The following is a 16,853-nucleotide window of genomic DNA, read 5'->3' as shown; positions in this document are numbered from 1 at the left end:
GAACTAACATGCTTGCTGGGTAAGAAACAGTGAACTTGGTTTCTGCTTGGAGCCTGTGAAGTTGAAGGAGGATGAAGAACACATAAACCCACAGAGCAACAGCATTTTTAGTGTACCAGGCAAAGAAAACGACTGGGCTTGTATTTATTCTGCCATTTCAGAGCAGTGTCAGCTCACTGCTGACTTACGGAATTGCAAAAAACTGGCCTGGAACACACCTTAGGAGGTGATTTAGCACATGCCCCAACCCCAAGGCAGGAATCGCCGTGGTTCAGTCATTCCTAGCAGGTGAGTTCATTCCCTGCAGGTTCTCCAAATCCTCCAGAAATGGAAATAACAGAAGCTCCCCAGGCAACCAACCCCAATGCTTCACTGCCCTCACCACTGGAAAGCTTCACCTTGTGCCTGATCCGCCTCTACCTGGAAGCAATGTAAGCCTGTTATTTCTTGGTGTCATCCATGATTAACGTGATCCCATTTAGCAACTAGGGGTGTAAGACTTACTGAGAAAAATGCCACTCAGGCATTCCTAACATGAGATGGAATAAATAATAAAAATTACCAAATTGGAGTTTCTTCTAAAGCCACGTCCTCTGTCACCCACCCTTCAGTCGGAACAGATGGAATTACACCCCGGGCAGACCAGAGCAGACACTGCGCAAGCTGCTGGCAAGGAGCTGTATTTCCTCCTATTTTCAGAACCTGCAACTCCATTAAGTTCTCAGGATTGGACTTAATTATGAGAGCAATAAATTTGGCCTAGAGAAAATAGAATATACTAGGAGACATGGGGACTGTCAGTGGCCCATATACAGATGTTATAATTCTGTGTCAGTATACCCATATAACAAGATAAATCCTCACAATTATAGACTTACTCCTTGGCTGAAAGGAGAGGCACAGCCAAAGCATTCATCTGCCATTGACAGCTGTCTATAATAAAGATTCCTCAAGACAGTGCTATAGACCTGCCCCTATACAATTCAGATTTGGTAGGGAAATGGAGCAGACAATGAAACAGACAGGGTCAAATACAACTTTTCTCACAGCTGGCATACCTGCAACATTTTCCGAAGAGTAAAACCCATTTAATCCTGGTATAATCAATCAGACCTCAGCCCAGAGTGTACAAATCATCAGGGTGTGAACTGGGAGTTCAAAATGAGTAGGACATAAAATACTTCCATCTGGTTACAAGAACTATCTTACGCCAAGGAGATCTTCTCTGGAGATCAAAATCACCAAAGCCATTCTCTTTGTGTTCATAACACTCCCTGTGTTTGTTAAGTGCTGGGTACAGAGTGATTTTAAACATCAAGAATCACTTCATAGATAAACTGGCACCCTGTATCCAGGTGGCTAACTGATGGTTAGCAGTATACTTTAAATTAAAAAAATTAATTTTCCGCAATATTAACAACTTGATTCTAAATCCTGTATCTCACAAGGAAGAAGTTTCAGGAGCAGTTGCAATAAAGCCAAGGGAACTGAGTGACTAATTCTTACTCTTGTCAATGAGGAGTTAATAGTGTGCCCTCAAATTAAGAATTACCTACATAACTTTTGCTGAGTTAAAGGGGGGAGTCACATGGCTAAATTCCCTTGTTTCAGACTATACATGCAGAACTGACTGTTTTCAAGAAGCAGACAGTGGAAAAGACAACAGACGTTTGTGTCATTGACAACTGCCTACATTTCAATTTTTTTTCTGTAATACCAGCAAAAATGACAACACTTAAGATGAGCAGAACAGTCACAAGCCCACAGACAAGGGAAGGACATACACTACCAAGTATTATGATGAATGTAGTCTGAAAAGCTACTGTAATTCCAGTTAATACATTTAACAAACAGTATGCCTATTGTTACTGTTAACTAGACAAAATTATTGAAATAATTGTCTGCATTATCACCATTAATTCATAATCAAACACTGTTTACTAAATGAAATATATGTGCTCTCAGTAGCTGCTCAGGATCCATTATGTGATCCCTATGAGTCACCCTGGTCAGTTTTAGACTGAATTACTCTAACACATATTCCCCATGTTCCAGATGTTACAACATCTAAGCAAGGGTATTTTGCATGAAGGCCTCCTTAACATCAACCAGAATGTGCAAAACAGAATTCCACTGCAATACATTATTATTACCATTTAATGAGACGGGCATGATGAAATCCCTCTGTGGTCCACGTATGCTTCTTGGAATCATCAGCTTGTCTGAGGACCGGCAAATGGGAACGTATCACATCATGGTTTCGTATGCCATTCTGTCAGATCAGACTATAATTCAAAACCCCGATCCACACCTGATGGACAAACACCTGCATAAATTTCTAGCTCATTGAATTTATTAGAAATGCTCAGAAGCAACAGTGCAACTGAAGGGCCTAAGATAATATCAGACATAGATCAGTAAGGCTCAGTTTTCAGCTAAGGGCCAGACATGTAGCTCTTTGTTCTCCTCCACTTGCCAAAACCTGACAGAGACCACCACTGGTATGGATACAGGTTCACACTCTCAAGTGGCATTCACATAATCTGCACCTGAAACGTTAATTTCACTCAATTCTGTCAAAATCTGATGTTTTAGGGAGATGCCTCATGGTACACGTTCTCCTCTTCATAATTGTTATAAGTAAATGAATGCAGGACTAAAATGAAGAAAGTGTATTCACAGAAATACAAATCATAAACATGGCTTAATGAGAGAGATTATTCTGGATGATGCCTCTGCATTTTGAACTTTTACTCACCTTAAAATTTACAAAGCCCAGGAGAGAAGATGTTTGTTTCCTGAGCTCTGCCTTTAAAGCAGTACCAGATACATTAGAGGGAGGCAATTCTGGTCACAAGTCAATAATGACCTACAGGTGACCTTGGCTGGCTATCACAGGACAGCAAGTAGCTGAATAGGTAATCTCAGTCGAGAAGTGGTTAAATATAATGTGCGAGTCTCAGAATCAGAAATTAATGGAAAGAAAGCCGGTTAGCTTAGAGACCTTCCAAAACTTTTCTCACAATTGCTAATGTGGACTACCTATTTTTTAGTCGAGTAACAGAACTCTAGATGTACAGATCATTCTCTCCTTCCCCCTTCATTGAGGTCTAATACCCTAGGTCCAAAATCAGCCTGAAAATAAGAGGAAAAGATGCTTCAAAACATTCGCCTGGAGTATTTTACACACAAGCAGAAATTACTATCACAAAAAACACAGAGATTTTGATAAGATACTGTGGACACAATGCACTAAAATGGTGGGAAATGACAAAAGAGGAGCTAATAGAATCTTTCAATAACTGGATTTTTTTTTTTTTAAAGCTAGAAATACCTTTTTTCTACAGTAAAGGTAGTGTGGCCATTATAAGCATGCCAACATAAACACCAGAAAGGAGAAACCAGCATCAAAACAAGATTGTAAGTGACGATATAATAAAACCTACTCCTTCCTACACACATGTGCATTCATGCCTGACTGCTTTTAATTTAAATATAAGGAAAGAATGGCAGTCCTCTTAGAAAAGAGCAACAGAAAAGGAAGATGCTTTCCTGATGCCATGTGACTGTTTACAGATTTCATCTTTTCCCTTCCACACTGAACTAAGTCTGGGAGGCTGAAGACCACCAGTGAACAAACTGAGTTGCCCATGACTGTCAGACTGTCTGCGCTCTGCTCTTCTCATGCTGACCCTATTAGATTTGACTATAAAAAAGCGGCATTGGGCCATGTCAGCTCTTGGGTGGGAGGCTGCCAAGGCACACATCCATGCTGCTGGCTTTTGAAAGATAATGATCCTGTGCAATACTTTTTTCCTTTAACCCAGGCAGTTCTACATGGGGGTCAGTTCGGGGGTGCTACATACCTTTCTTACAGCATGAGGTGTAAAACTAAAGTCCTTATTGTCTGTGGCCATTAAAAACCCCACAGCACTATTTACTATAGTAAATATATTTAAATATGCAAGCAATTACGGCAGATTGGAAGTGGCCAAACTGGTAATTCTCTTCTGCCAACATAAATCCTCCCACTGTAACTGAATGTGAATTTTTTTTTTCATCTCACAGCATAAACTTTAAAGTCTTGCTGTAAAATGCTCATTAGCCAACAAATCTCTTTATGGAGTAGCACTTGCCTTACAATAGAAGGTGAAAGGAAGTTTGCTCTATGGGTTGTGAGACAGTGAGGATACTTTAAGATAAAAGCTCCAACCTATCAGTTTGCTAGAGCAGAAAATTAATAGAGATAGATGGGTTTTTAGTGGCATTTGAAACTATCTGCCTCTTCATCTACCAGCAGCTCTTCTCAGACTGCCTGCACTGTTGTACTTTATTCTCCAACACATTGCTACAAGATGACACCTCGGATTTTTAAGCTTTTCCTGTTAATTAAAAGACTTGTTCCTCCCAAAAGGCTGGGAAGAAGCTGACATTTTCCATTTTAAATTTGACTTATGTTAACATAGCTTTCAGGTGCAGAGGTTTTTCCTCTACTTTGCTTTGAACCCAGCTCCCTAAGAATTTCTGTGTGTGACAGTTGGGACTAACGACAATTCCAGACAGCAGAAACAGAATTGTCTAGATCCCATTACAAAATCACTCCTGAACAAATCCATAAAAGGCTATGATATAACAATTCATGGGTTATCACTGCCTGATCTGTTTTACAATTTAAAGGGAAAATAAACATATATATTCCTTGGCACAACACAGTTGGATAAGAAAAGCTGCATCCCTTTCACTTGCACATCCTGCCACAATTTTGGCTCCCCTTACTTCTTCCTGTAGGATGGAAAGATGAGTCAAGTTACAATCGCATCCCAGAAGTGCCAAATCCTGCGCACACACCTAGCCTGAATCCACAATTCTAAATTCATAGTGTGACGTTGGTTGGTGCTGGTCCCTCACAGTAAGACAATGGATGTTGGGCAGGAAATGAACTCTAAGACAGAGATGCAGATTTGGCTGAGCACTCTTTGCTGAGCTCAGCATCAGATTTCCTAAATAAAGATGGCATTAAGCAGACACCTGTCTGAGAAATGTCAGCTTCAGAGAAACCCTAGTAAGTGAAGGTCTTACCGAGTTTATCAGTACTTTGTGCTATGTAAAGTGGAAAGTTGTTTATAAGGTGTCCATGCATATGCTTACTCCCAGAGTTACATACTAATAAATTTTTCATCAACTTGAGTGAGAGATGAGAGAAACATCAAATGGCTCATGCAGCTGAAGAGCACTGCCATCTACCTGGGTACTTTCACCACGTTTTAATATTTTACAGCTTTCCTATTAGGTCCTACAGAACCTTATCAAGTGAGAATTCTAACTTATACCCACGACTTCATTTTGCTTTACCGGAGATAGAAAAATGGATTTCTATCATATGGCTTAGAGAAATCAGTGCTGTTCTTTTGTTTGGTTCAGCATACGGAAATAATTGCATCACTTTCAGAAAGAGGACAAAGAGTATTCAGCAAAAAAGCACTTTGAAACTGTATTGCCTGGTTTTGAATTACTGTTGGGAGATCCTGATGCAAAAGCAAGTGAATTTAATAGCTTCTCAGTTTCAACAGTCTTTGGATCAGGTTCTAAAGGGTTATTCTTTACGTTCCTTCTAATACCGTGTCAGACTGCAGAGCCAAAAAAAAAGAAAGAAGTTTATGCATTTGGCTTTGAATTTAGAATGGGATCTTAATTAGCATTCACTTTCAGCTTAATTCCAGTCACAGAAAGTTTTTATCCTTAATAGGGGAGCAAAAGGTAAGCTGAGGCATATCACTTCTCTAAATCTTACCCATACATCTTTCTGATAGAAGAACTCGTGCATACGCTGCCATCAGTACATGTAATTAGCAGCAGTATGCACAAAGAGGTATATCCTAACGAGATGCTGGAAAAATATGTGAACCAGTTATCCGTATACAGAAGTACATGAAACGATACTACAGAGTGGCATGATTATATCCGGGTGCCTCTGCTATAAAAAGCATTTGTATTACCCTTACTTCTCTGAATAAATTCAAATGACAGCCCCATTTCATTTCTTCATTCAGTCTGGAGGCCAGATGGCATTAGAATCATTTACTTCACCTTGTTGTGCTTAATTACTACAATCAACACACTATTTTCCAAATTAATCATAACAAAGTAATTTCATTAGTAACACAGCAGGCCGTTGAATTATTAGCATCATAACAGTTTGCAAACAATTAAACTTTATTTGAACCTTAAAAATTTGCAGAGTAGAACATTATTATAAGATCTAATGGCAGTACCATACAAATCCAGAACACAGCAAATAATCAAGTAAAACGCTGTACAATGTGAGAGTTACAATCACCTTTTAAAAATTTGCTCTCTTGCTGTTCACAGACAGGCAAGCACAATCCAAGTGAACAAAGAAAATGAAGCGATTAGCATCTTCTACCCGAGTTTTGTTTAAGTTGTATTAACTGAGATTTTCTTAGCCAAAAAAGGTTATGGTATTTGCACAGATATAAAGTAAACCATTCATCCATGGTCCGTTGCTGGTTTATTCTGACATATTTACAGTGAGTTTCAGGACATCTTTTACGTTTTGAATTTAAGGCAGTTTATTTACTCTCCGCTGGCAGTAAGTACTACGAAGGGGGAAGCCCTAAAAAAGAACTACAGACAAAAGCTACTTGATTTCTCTGGCTGTCACCACCCAGGAGAGGCCGCGCCGAGCAGCCCTGCCCCTCATCGCTTGGGTAAGGACTCCCTCTCCTGGAAAATCGGCAGAAACGGCGCGGGACAGCGCGGAGGGGGAAGGGGCCAGAGACGAGACCGCGATCCGCCTCCGCCCGTCCCACGAAAAGCTGCTGCCACCCAGCGCCGCGGCCGCGCAGCGCAAGGGCCGGGCCGGGGCCGCCCCGCACCCCGCACCCCGCAGCGGGCCGGGCCCACAGCGAGCGCCGAGCCACGGCACCGCGTCTCAGGACGTGGGGGAGGGTTTATTCCCTAAAAAGTACTTGGTGGTGGTGGTGGGATTCGGAATTCTGTAATTAATAAAATGCCACTCTGGTGGGCAGATTTATGGCGCTGCCATGTTAACAAGGGAGAAGGAGCGTTTCCAGCCCCGCTATTAACGCTTCACATTCTGTACACAATCCACCAGTACGCTTGACAAATTAAAGTAGTGAAAGATCTGAAGACTATAATCTATCATTTTAATGCTTGGCTGATAACGCACAGAATCAATTCCAATGACTATCTCTTTAAAAAATTACAACAAAACTCCATCCCGTTTGACGCCTATTAGCATTCAGTGTACCAGCAAGTACCATACACTAGCTAACATAGAGCACAGCATCTTAGTTTACTGAAAGGATCCAAATTCCTAGTTCAGACGAATGTTTCCTTTTAACCCAGAGTGTTCCCAGGGTCCGCCTGAAGCATAAACAGCACAAACAACTACACAGGGACCTGCATAGGCTCAGCAACTCACAGACTGGCCTGACCTGCCTTGTTGGCAGATTAAGGGTCTCACAAATCAACTGTCTGGGAGGATCCAAAAAAGTTCATCTTGCATGCTAATGGTAAAGCACATCTCCAAAAGAAGAGCATGTAAAGTATTAACTCAGACTTGCCCAACCACTTGTCCACAAGTGGTAGTATTTTAGTGTACTCTTTTATGTTTCAACCAATATTTTTAGACACAAAGTTCTGGCTTTTACACAAGAATGCAATGCAGGTAGCTGTTGCTCATCTACATAGGGTGAAGATCTCCATTGCACAGCCTGTATCAGAATTCCACATACCAGCAAGGTATCCAGATTTGACTCTGCAAAAGTATCTGTAAGGTACAGATAAAATATTTCACACTACCATGGAGAAAAATATTTTTACCTGCAATTTAGCTCATGTTGACTTAGCAAAAATTGTGGGGGTTAATATATTTTCACAAACTTTCATAGAATTACGATGTCCAAGTCAGAATGGTATCAGGGCAGTATTACCACACAGGCCAATTTATTACACCAGCAAAAGAATCAAGTCTTCATTGTGTGTCAACAAAATAGTAATTAACAATACAATACTAAATATATGAGAAAAATAAATCACTGGCTAAAGCATAACTTAAAAACATTTGGAAACAGAATACCTTGAAGACATGAAATATTATACATAAATTTCCCTCAACTTTCTGATGAAACTGCACAAGATGTACAGTGAGCATTAAAAGGTTAATGTATGCATGAATTGAGTAGCAGTTTACCCTCGAAGCTCTGCTTAATTTTTCTGAATCTGCAAAACAGGAAAAGATGGAAAAATTCCCTGAAAGAACATAAACCTACAGCTATACAGAGTGCTGCTAATATGTTAGAAAAAGAGCAACAGGCACTGTATGGCTGCTTGTGCCCCATATGTTAATTACCATCTATTTAATTTCCTAGCATTACAATTCTATAAAAAGTGGCTAAGAAGAACATTTCCGTAAAGTTATGATCAGTTACAGCTTATAATGTTTAATATACGCAAGGCGAGGATCTGACTACATTGGCTGAAACCACAAAACATGTACAGCAGAATCTTCTTCCAGAGGCTGGGTCTGTAAACTGCAGCTGCACACCACTCTTCATTTCAAGTGCAGATTTCTCCTGATTAGGGAGAGGGAAGTTGAAAGTTCATCATTAACCAAAAAACCTCAAACATGCATTCAAACCCAGTCCAAATATCTATCCCCTTCCACAGTCTTCTGCACAGACGGATATAGACATATTACTAAAGTAACAAAACTAAATAGAAACAACACCAATTTTATTTTTAATCTGGAAAAGGAACAGTTATTAAATATATCGTCTTTTGTACCCTGTGGTCTAATATTTCATATAGAATCCCAGGAAAAAAGGTACTTTAATTGAACCTTCAATATATTTTGCCATAATCTTTATTTTAACAGGACTTCTACAAAGGTTCCAGGAAAGACATACTTATGAAACAGAGAACAAGGGAACATATAAGCCATTACAGAAGATTGGATTAAAATGTACTTACCCAGGCCTCTCAAATATCATACATCTCCATTATGTAGGCTTTAGGCACCAGGCCAATGGTTCCCTTCATTTCTCCTACCCACCAGCCAAATCTATTGTACTCCTAATTGAAAACAATAGGCAGTATTAACCTTTAGTCTGATATAAATGCAATAGAGTTTTGTATGCAACTCCTTATGGATGCTTTCTCTTATATACAGTTATAATAATTTCAACTGAAAATTAAAACATTTTATCTTTTTGTTATAGGCATTCACATGCAGTTAGGCAAAGGCAGAAGCTAAATTTTGAAAAGGCCAGGCATACTCAAGAAAATTTCTTAATTATGGCCATGCTTCTCTAACACCTACTAAAAATAGCCGACCTCCTTATCCTCTATTCATCACAAACACAAAAACCTTATCTTTGTAATTAAAATCTCATAGCAAAACGTTGACATATAACAATCCACAGGGATTCTTTTAGTATCACAAGCTAAACTCTAAGAAACTTACCATCAACTTATTTTAAAAACTACTTCACTCAAATGTGAAGGGAACACTATATATCTAATACATAATATCTTTCTATGGACAAAGTCTACTATTGCTCTATGCTTGCAGAAAATTCTACAGCAGATCTCATATTGCTGACAGATGACTAATGCACTCCTGTTTCAAATATGTTTAGGCTTAGTGAGATAAATATGAAACAAAATGAATTATAATAGTTTAAAGAAATAATCTCTTCCAAAAGCAGTACCAAGTCAGAATATTGTGGTATTGTGGTATATAATTATTGTGAAAATAAAATAATGTAATAATGATATGTATTTACTGCATATTGTGGTATATAATTTATTTTTTTCCTATGAGATAAATATTTTAAGATCAATCCTAAAAAATGGTTCAATAAATTTTAACAGCTGGAATTGCACACACACATATATTGAGTTACAAATGAAGTATTAAAACAGAGACCCTACTCAAAACTGAATGATTAGTAAGATAGAAATTACTTTGGAACAAATATGCAAAATACAAAATACATAGTATTGCTGATAAGCAACATCTGCTTCCTGCGACACTGCTCTTCTGATGAGAAGAGCAAAAAGCTCTAGGATTTTGAATTACTGGTCCTACTGAGATGAAGCTACTATTTTGAACTGTAGGTAAAGTTTTTTGGTTATAAATAGCCAAATGGAGCTTAAGGGTTAATGGAGTTTCATTAAAGCCCGAGCTATAATGATTTGCTGCTGGCATATTTTGCCTGGTCAAGAGTTCTCTGGGGTCCTATGAGGTGCTTAGTGTACTCGGCTCTCTCTGTGCTTAACTACGATGGCCCGCTTTCATATGGGCTTTTTTTCTTTTTTCTTTGCCTTTCGCCTTTTTTTTTTTTTTTTTTTAATGCTTGCATGCAGGCACACACACAGTTTTATATTTTCTAATTGTGGAAGGGTGAACACTAACCTTCAATTAAACATTTTCTTCCTTCTCTTAACAGTGAATTGGTGATTTAAAAGATTCTATCCTACTATGCATGAAATACGGCAGTAAGTGTGATTTAAAGGAAATCCACTTAAAAAACAGCAGGAAAAACTTCATTTATTATGTGAACATGCGAACAAGAAAGCGGCAAAAATAATTCCACCTTCTTCCCCCTTCTACTCCAAAGCAGACTGCTGGGGATGGGTTTGGTCTTGAAAGTCTAGGGGTATCTGAACCCGATCTTCAGTGCACACTGCTCTCCACAGAAGTTAATAACCTTTCCCATGGGGCTTCACATTACACCCCAAATCCTTAAAGGCGAAACAATACCCTGACACTGAGGTTTATAATCTTCCAGATCAGCCTGTTTAAAAATCTATCCTCTGTCTCACAATACACTGTTTAAATATACAAACTGGATTTCAAGACTGAAGTGGGAAATTGCTGAAAGGAGCAGCACTCACGTATACTACTGGAATCTCAGCAATAAATCTCTCCAAGAGAAAGCAACAAAAGATTTTAAGCTGCTACATGGAATTCGCACAGTGACTGACAAGAGTGATTAAGCAAGTTTTGCTAGACATCAGCCAAAAAAACAAACAATACATGAAATGAGGGAAGTGGCTCAGTTAAGCAGTCATTAAACTGCATATGACAAATGGCACAGAAAAAGCCTGTGGATTACATTATCCATTGAAAATGTTCCACTTAGCAACACTACATGGACTTAGAAACAATTGTTTTTAAAGAAATAATTCAGATAGCTCAAATTAAAATTAAAAGCATGCTGCTGTTTTGAAAACTTTCTGGGTTTTACTACTTACTAATACACCACTTACTGCTCTGCCATGAAGCTAAGTGAGAAGATGAAATCAATGTTGATGTAACAGACTAGTAAACTAATTTAAGGATTCACTGCAACCATTATACCATACAGACAATATTGCAACACAGAAGCTTTTACTTTACATTACTATTCTTTGTATGGGTCTCAAGAGCAACATGAATCCCAATTAAACTATCTGCAGTCTGTAGAAGTCTGAACAAAAATATAATGCAGATACCTGGTTACCAGGAACATAAAACCTTAATCTCTGGTTTTAGAATAATTAGATAGCACTCCCTTTTAAACTGATTAAAGTACAGACATTTCTCTTTTAACTCCTAACCCCTCCTTCCTATCCTCAGTACCATGAAAGAGTGCTTAACTAGTGAGGCAGATAAGCAGCCCCCCTAGTCTTCTCTTGAAGTCAGACATAAAATCCAAATTGATGTATTGTCTCTATCAATGTTATCAATTATAAACTCCTTCGCAGCAATATAATTTCATTAATACACTGCTGTTGTGAGGTCCATATGTCTATTACTGCTGCTTAAGATGTGTAGAATAAAAGCCTACAGTCCACATTTGTGGGAAATAATGATTAATATGCAGAAGGATATGAATACAGTTAGAAGTTTTATACGAATAAAAAAGTTGGGAAGCACTGTGCTTTTGCAAGCATCAGCTTCAGATCTCAGGTACCACTGGGTTTACCATCTGGTATCCCTCACTGCATTCAGCTCTTAATATCACTGCTAACATAGGCAAGCGACTATACTTCAGAAGGACTGATAAAATAATGAAGAGTCCTTTAATCTACAGGAAACCATTGTAGTCAATTTATAAGAAATATTGCATCCCTTTGTAGGATGTGTAATTATTTTCTATTAATCATGTGCTATAAAGCTACATTATGTGGTTATTCTGTTATCACTAGAAAGAGGCCTGCAGTCAGCTCCTGACAATGTTAGGTAATTACTAACACAAAGCTTCTTTCTCCTTATGTAGAAACGCTATCAAGATCCAGAGGTGCTGTGATGCTCCGCTGTATGAAAATAACTCTCCAAAGAAATTCAATAACTGCAAAATGAATTGCTCCAAGGCAAACAGAGGGATAGGAGAGGGGGGCAGGGCCAGATCCAGCCGCCTGCAATGAGGAGAATGCACAAGTGTGCGGCCATGCTCTGCCATGTGACGGGGAGCACATTTGCCATACCAGGCAATGTTAGCAGGGCCGGGGGGAGGAGGGGGCCACCACTACCCTTCCCACCACCGGAAGACAAGCACCAGGGCAATGGAATGTACTATGCCAAATAATATGAAACAACAACCTTAACAAATGACCAAATGCTTTCTAAGCTACTTCTGCATTTCCACTGCCATGGAGTGGATTATTTTTTTTCCCCAGCAGAATTTATTAACCAAAGTGAAGTAATTTCACAGGGCAGCAAAGAACAGGTTATGACTTAACATTTAATATGCTGGTAAAACACTCTCTGTACAGCATGCTAGATAGCAGGGGGTAAAAATCCCATCAGGGTTTACATGTTCCTTAAATGCTCTCAACTGAACACGCTGCGAGCAAATGCTTCTCCTTGTCCCCATCCCACCAATTTCACTGCACTGATGTCTATGTACCCATGACTTCATGAGACCCTGATCATAAAACCTTTTGTACTTGGGGAAAATGCAATAGTTAGCAATACACTCCCTGTTTTCTACCGATACCATTTAAATCCAAGATTTTAGTCCTCTACAGAAGAGAATTTTGATATTTTGACATACAAAAAGAGAAAATGTTTATACTTGAGGATTTCCAAAGCAAATTTTTCTAAAGGTAGCAAAAGTTCCTCTGCCTAAATGAGATTCTCCAGATGCTTTGCACCATGTAAACTTCTACTGACTTCAGCAAAAGTTGAGAACATCTAGTTCTTGTACAATTAGTCTCCATAGTTGAATACATATGGTATGGTTATTTGTGTTTGTGGTGTGGGTTTTTTTATTTGTTTGGTGTTAAAAAGAAGTTGCTGAAAATTATCATTGTGTTTCAATGCCTTGAAGAAAAAATGGAGTGGTATTTTTAAAAATACAACTGAAGTATGTGAATTCAAGATTTTTCTCCTTCTTTCTTCTAGTGGCACTGTGAGTAATACTAACTTATGAGCTGAATACCTGCAAACTTTAAAATTGAGAAGCAAAACATATCTATAGCCTTGTTTGGGGTTAAAATAAGTAACCTCTACTATCAAGCTAAATGTGTCAGAAGCAGGAATAAATTTTTTTCAAAGAATATCCTAGGGTGCAATTTTAGCACGATAATATTTTAAAACATCTCCAATTCATCCAGGAGATTCATACTAGCTAAAAAGTTTTAGAACTTCCTTTGGTGTAATTGTTGAATGATACACTATCAACTAGGGAGCAGTTTTGGCACAGAAGAGCATTTTCTCTAAAAGCAGAGAATGACAAATGTCCTAAATAACTGAATGAGACTTCTTCACAGGTAGTAGAGTTGTTTTAAGACAGCAATAAAATGGTCATCTTTAAAAATATAAGCACCAGATTTATTGTATGATTGCGTTATTAGGTTTTATTTCTCGCGATGACATGAGAGAAAATATACAGCAATTAAAGACTTCCAATATAAATCACAGTAAGCAGACTGAATTCTGAACCAAAACTGTCCCCAGAAAATGCCTTGGAACAATAGAAAGGCCATTTTATTTTCCATTAGATGACACATGGCCAATTTTTTTTCTGATCTGGTAGGTAAAGGCTTACATACTATCAGTATGCAAACCAACAGAGCTACAGTTGCTTTGTATTAGTTCTAACCAACCCTCTGTTTAAAGGCCTTCACTATTTTGTTTAGACATGTACTTATTGTTCTCCCAGCCCCACCCATAAAGAATAAACAAGCCAGGAAATGGGTAATGTACAACTTAGCATTGCATTTCTGTTTTGATCAGAAGCATCAGAAGTGAACCTCCCAAAGCTCCCACCTTCCCCCCACTGGCTCCCTTTGCAGAGCATCAGTCTCAGAGCACACACACTACATTTTTTTCAGATGAAGCTAAAATGAAAGATGCACTTGAGCATGCTCCAACCATTAATGTGTTCTCATTCCACAAAACCAGGCTAGACCTCTTTGGACATCAAACAGCTTTGAGAAAGCATGGTGTGGACACCGGGGCCTCAAGCACTAAGTGTTCCACTCTGCAAATCCGCTCCTACTGGTACTCCCTATTTGCTAGGGGAGCCACAGGCAGTATGGCCATGGAATAGCAGTTACGGATCTCAGTATGATCAGCCAAAAAACAATCTGACAAAATAAAACACTCAGGATTTTAGTATGTCTTTCATATCTTCTGGAAAAAATACCAAATAAATACATTTTATTAAGATTATACAGATAGTGGACAAAATGTTCACGGTGATTCTGAAACAGCTGCATTGTTAAGTTGCACTTTATTTCATAAGCAGTAATATGAGCTGTGGAGATTCTTTGTCTTTTTACTAGGCAAAAAATACAGGTTGAGATGTGAGCATTTTAACATTTACTGTATTGAAAGAACAAAAATCTGCCACACTTGAAACCTACTGTCTAAAAACCTCTCTAAATATAGGATAATCTAAGCACCAAGTTAACACTCTACTTTCATGAAAAATTCTAGAGCAAAAGGTTGTCATAGATGAGATTTCCATGATCATAAATACCAGAGTGAGCAGCACTGGCGTGCAAGGAAATAATATGAATTAAGGAGAATTCCAGTTAAGGATATGATTTCTGATTTTGAAGTATTATTTGCTCTTTTAATACAAATATAAATAGGAAGTGTATTAAATTAGTTTAATGTTAAGAAATGTCAGTAATTCTACTATGCAGGTGCCTACTAACATATTGAGGTAAATTTTCACTATTACTTGCATTTGGCTGATGAAACTATGGAACTTCATAACACAAAACATACACCTAAAGCAAACAAACAAGTACTGCAAGTGTTGCACTTGCATAAATTGTGCACACAAAACTTAGGAAAAGAAAAATAGAACTACCTCCATCCACAGTTATCTTTGTTTCTGGAAATTGATTTCTTGAGTAGAGCTATGGAAGCTTTATAAAAATGATTGCTATACTGTGGTCTGTTTTCCCATTTATCACATGGTCTTGAAAGCAAAGGCAAGCCCATAAATGAGCAGGAGTTAAGAGCAATCATCCTTTTAGAAAACAGGACTCCAAAGTATTGAGTTTCTAACAGTCAGTATTAACTAAGAAATGTTATTAACAAGTCTCTTTATCAGTACAGCTATATTTTTTTATTGCATAATGGAATAAGGGTATATAGTTTTCTGAAAGTTCACATCATTCATAGCATAAGTGATAAAAGCCACTTGAATATTCAAGAATATTATAAATTAAAATAATAGTAATAGTATATCTGTACAGATACATTGATCAATTAATCTGAAATGTTAACTATGTTTTTAAATAAAGTTAACAAGTACTATTGTGATAGTTTTGTTAATTCTGCTCAGATTAAAAACTCAACTTTTGAGGAAAACTAGGTAGAAAAACCTAGAAAAAAGTTGTGAGGTTTTTGGGGTCTTTTGTAAAAGCCCACAGGACTGCTGCCACACAAAAGCCACAACTGACATAAATATTCAGGAAATAGCTTAAATAGTTTTTGAATACACCTTTAAAACAAGAAAAACATGCTTTTCTACAGTAACTGCACTAGTCAGGCATAGGTATCTCTGTTGTCAGAGTATGTGCTCATGCTCATTGCAGTAACACTGCGTTTTGATGCTCATTTTAAAGCAAATTCTGGAGATTTGTCTTTGCAAAATACTTAGCTATTTTAGGAAGTAAACACTGCCAAACTGAAACCATGCTCATTTGTCTAAGAGACATTTACCTAGAAACTTACATGTAACATACTGCTCCTCTTGCTTTATTTAAATTCTATAAATGCCTGAATTTGCTAAACTGGTTCAAAATTACTTGTACAAATGATCTCATTTCTTGGAAACAAATAATTGCTTTCCCCCTAATTTCTATACAGGTATGAGAAAAGCTGGTAAACATATATTGCTTTGGCATAACTATTGCTGGGAGAGATGAATATCTATCTTATCACGTTCATCAGAGCAGGCTATACCATTTATATTTCACTGTAAAACAAAGAACTATTACATGTTGCACAAATATGCTCGATATTTTGTTAATGCTTCACCCTTCCTACTATAACACTGCTATACCCATACTTACTTCCTTATCAGCAAAATGTGATTTTCAAGAGTAATGTTCCTGGCTGACATATGATAGAAAGGCAATAAAGCCACAGCTAGGTTCAGCTGAAGCTGAATTTATGACACCATTTTAGATGCATACACATCGCCCCCCTGTCAGTACCTGCATCTCTCATTTTCGACCACTAGATGGTGTGAAAAAATAAAAAAATTGCCTCGGATTCCTGCCACAAAATCCAAGTATTAATGTAGCGGATCAGGAAATATTTTAGAAGGAAAGTCTTGACCCACTTCGGGATG

The 16,853-nt window shown here is 38.0% G+C and overlaps 1 protein-coding gene across 1 annotated transcript in view; it reads right to left on the bottom strand.

Annotated features, from left to right (window-relative positions):
* Positions 1–6,189: 6,189 nt before the first annotated feature.
* The window catches only part of SKAP2 (src kinase associated phosphoprotein 2), a 119,973-nt gene continuing 109,309 nt past the window's right edge, over positions 6,190–16,853 (bottom strand). The window contains exons 12-13 of the mRNA XM_017731163.1: positions 9,016–9,117; positions 6,190–8,618 (exon numbers count right to left, since the gene is read on the bottom strand). Coding sequence (XP_017586652.1) covers positions 9,025–9,117 — 93 coding nt within the window. The 3' untranslated portion in view covers positions 6,190–8,618; positions 9,016–9,024. The remainder of the gene's footprint in view (positions 8,619–9,015; positions 9,118–16,853) is intronic.

The sequence above is a fragment of the Corvus brachyrhynchos genome, unplaced genomic scaffold (genome assembly GCF_000691975.1).
Source record: "Corvus brachyrhynchos isolate BGI_N302 unplaced genomic scaffold, ASM69197v1 scaffold84, whole genome shotgun sequence".
Classification (NCBI taxonomy): Eukaryota; Metazoa; Chordata; class Aves; order Passeriformes; family Corvidae; genus Corvus; species Corvus brachyrhynchos.
This window is presented reverse-complemented; position numbering and strand designations above follow the sequence as displayed.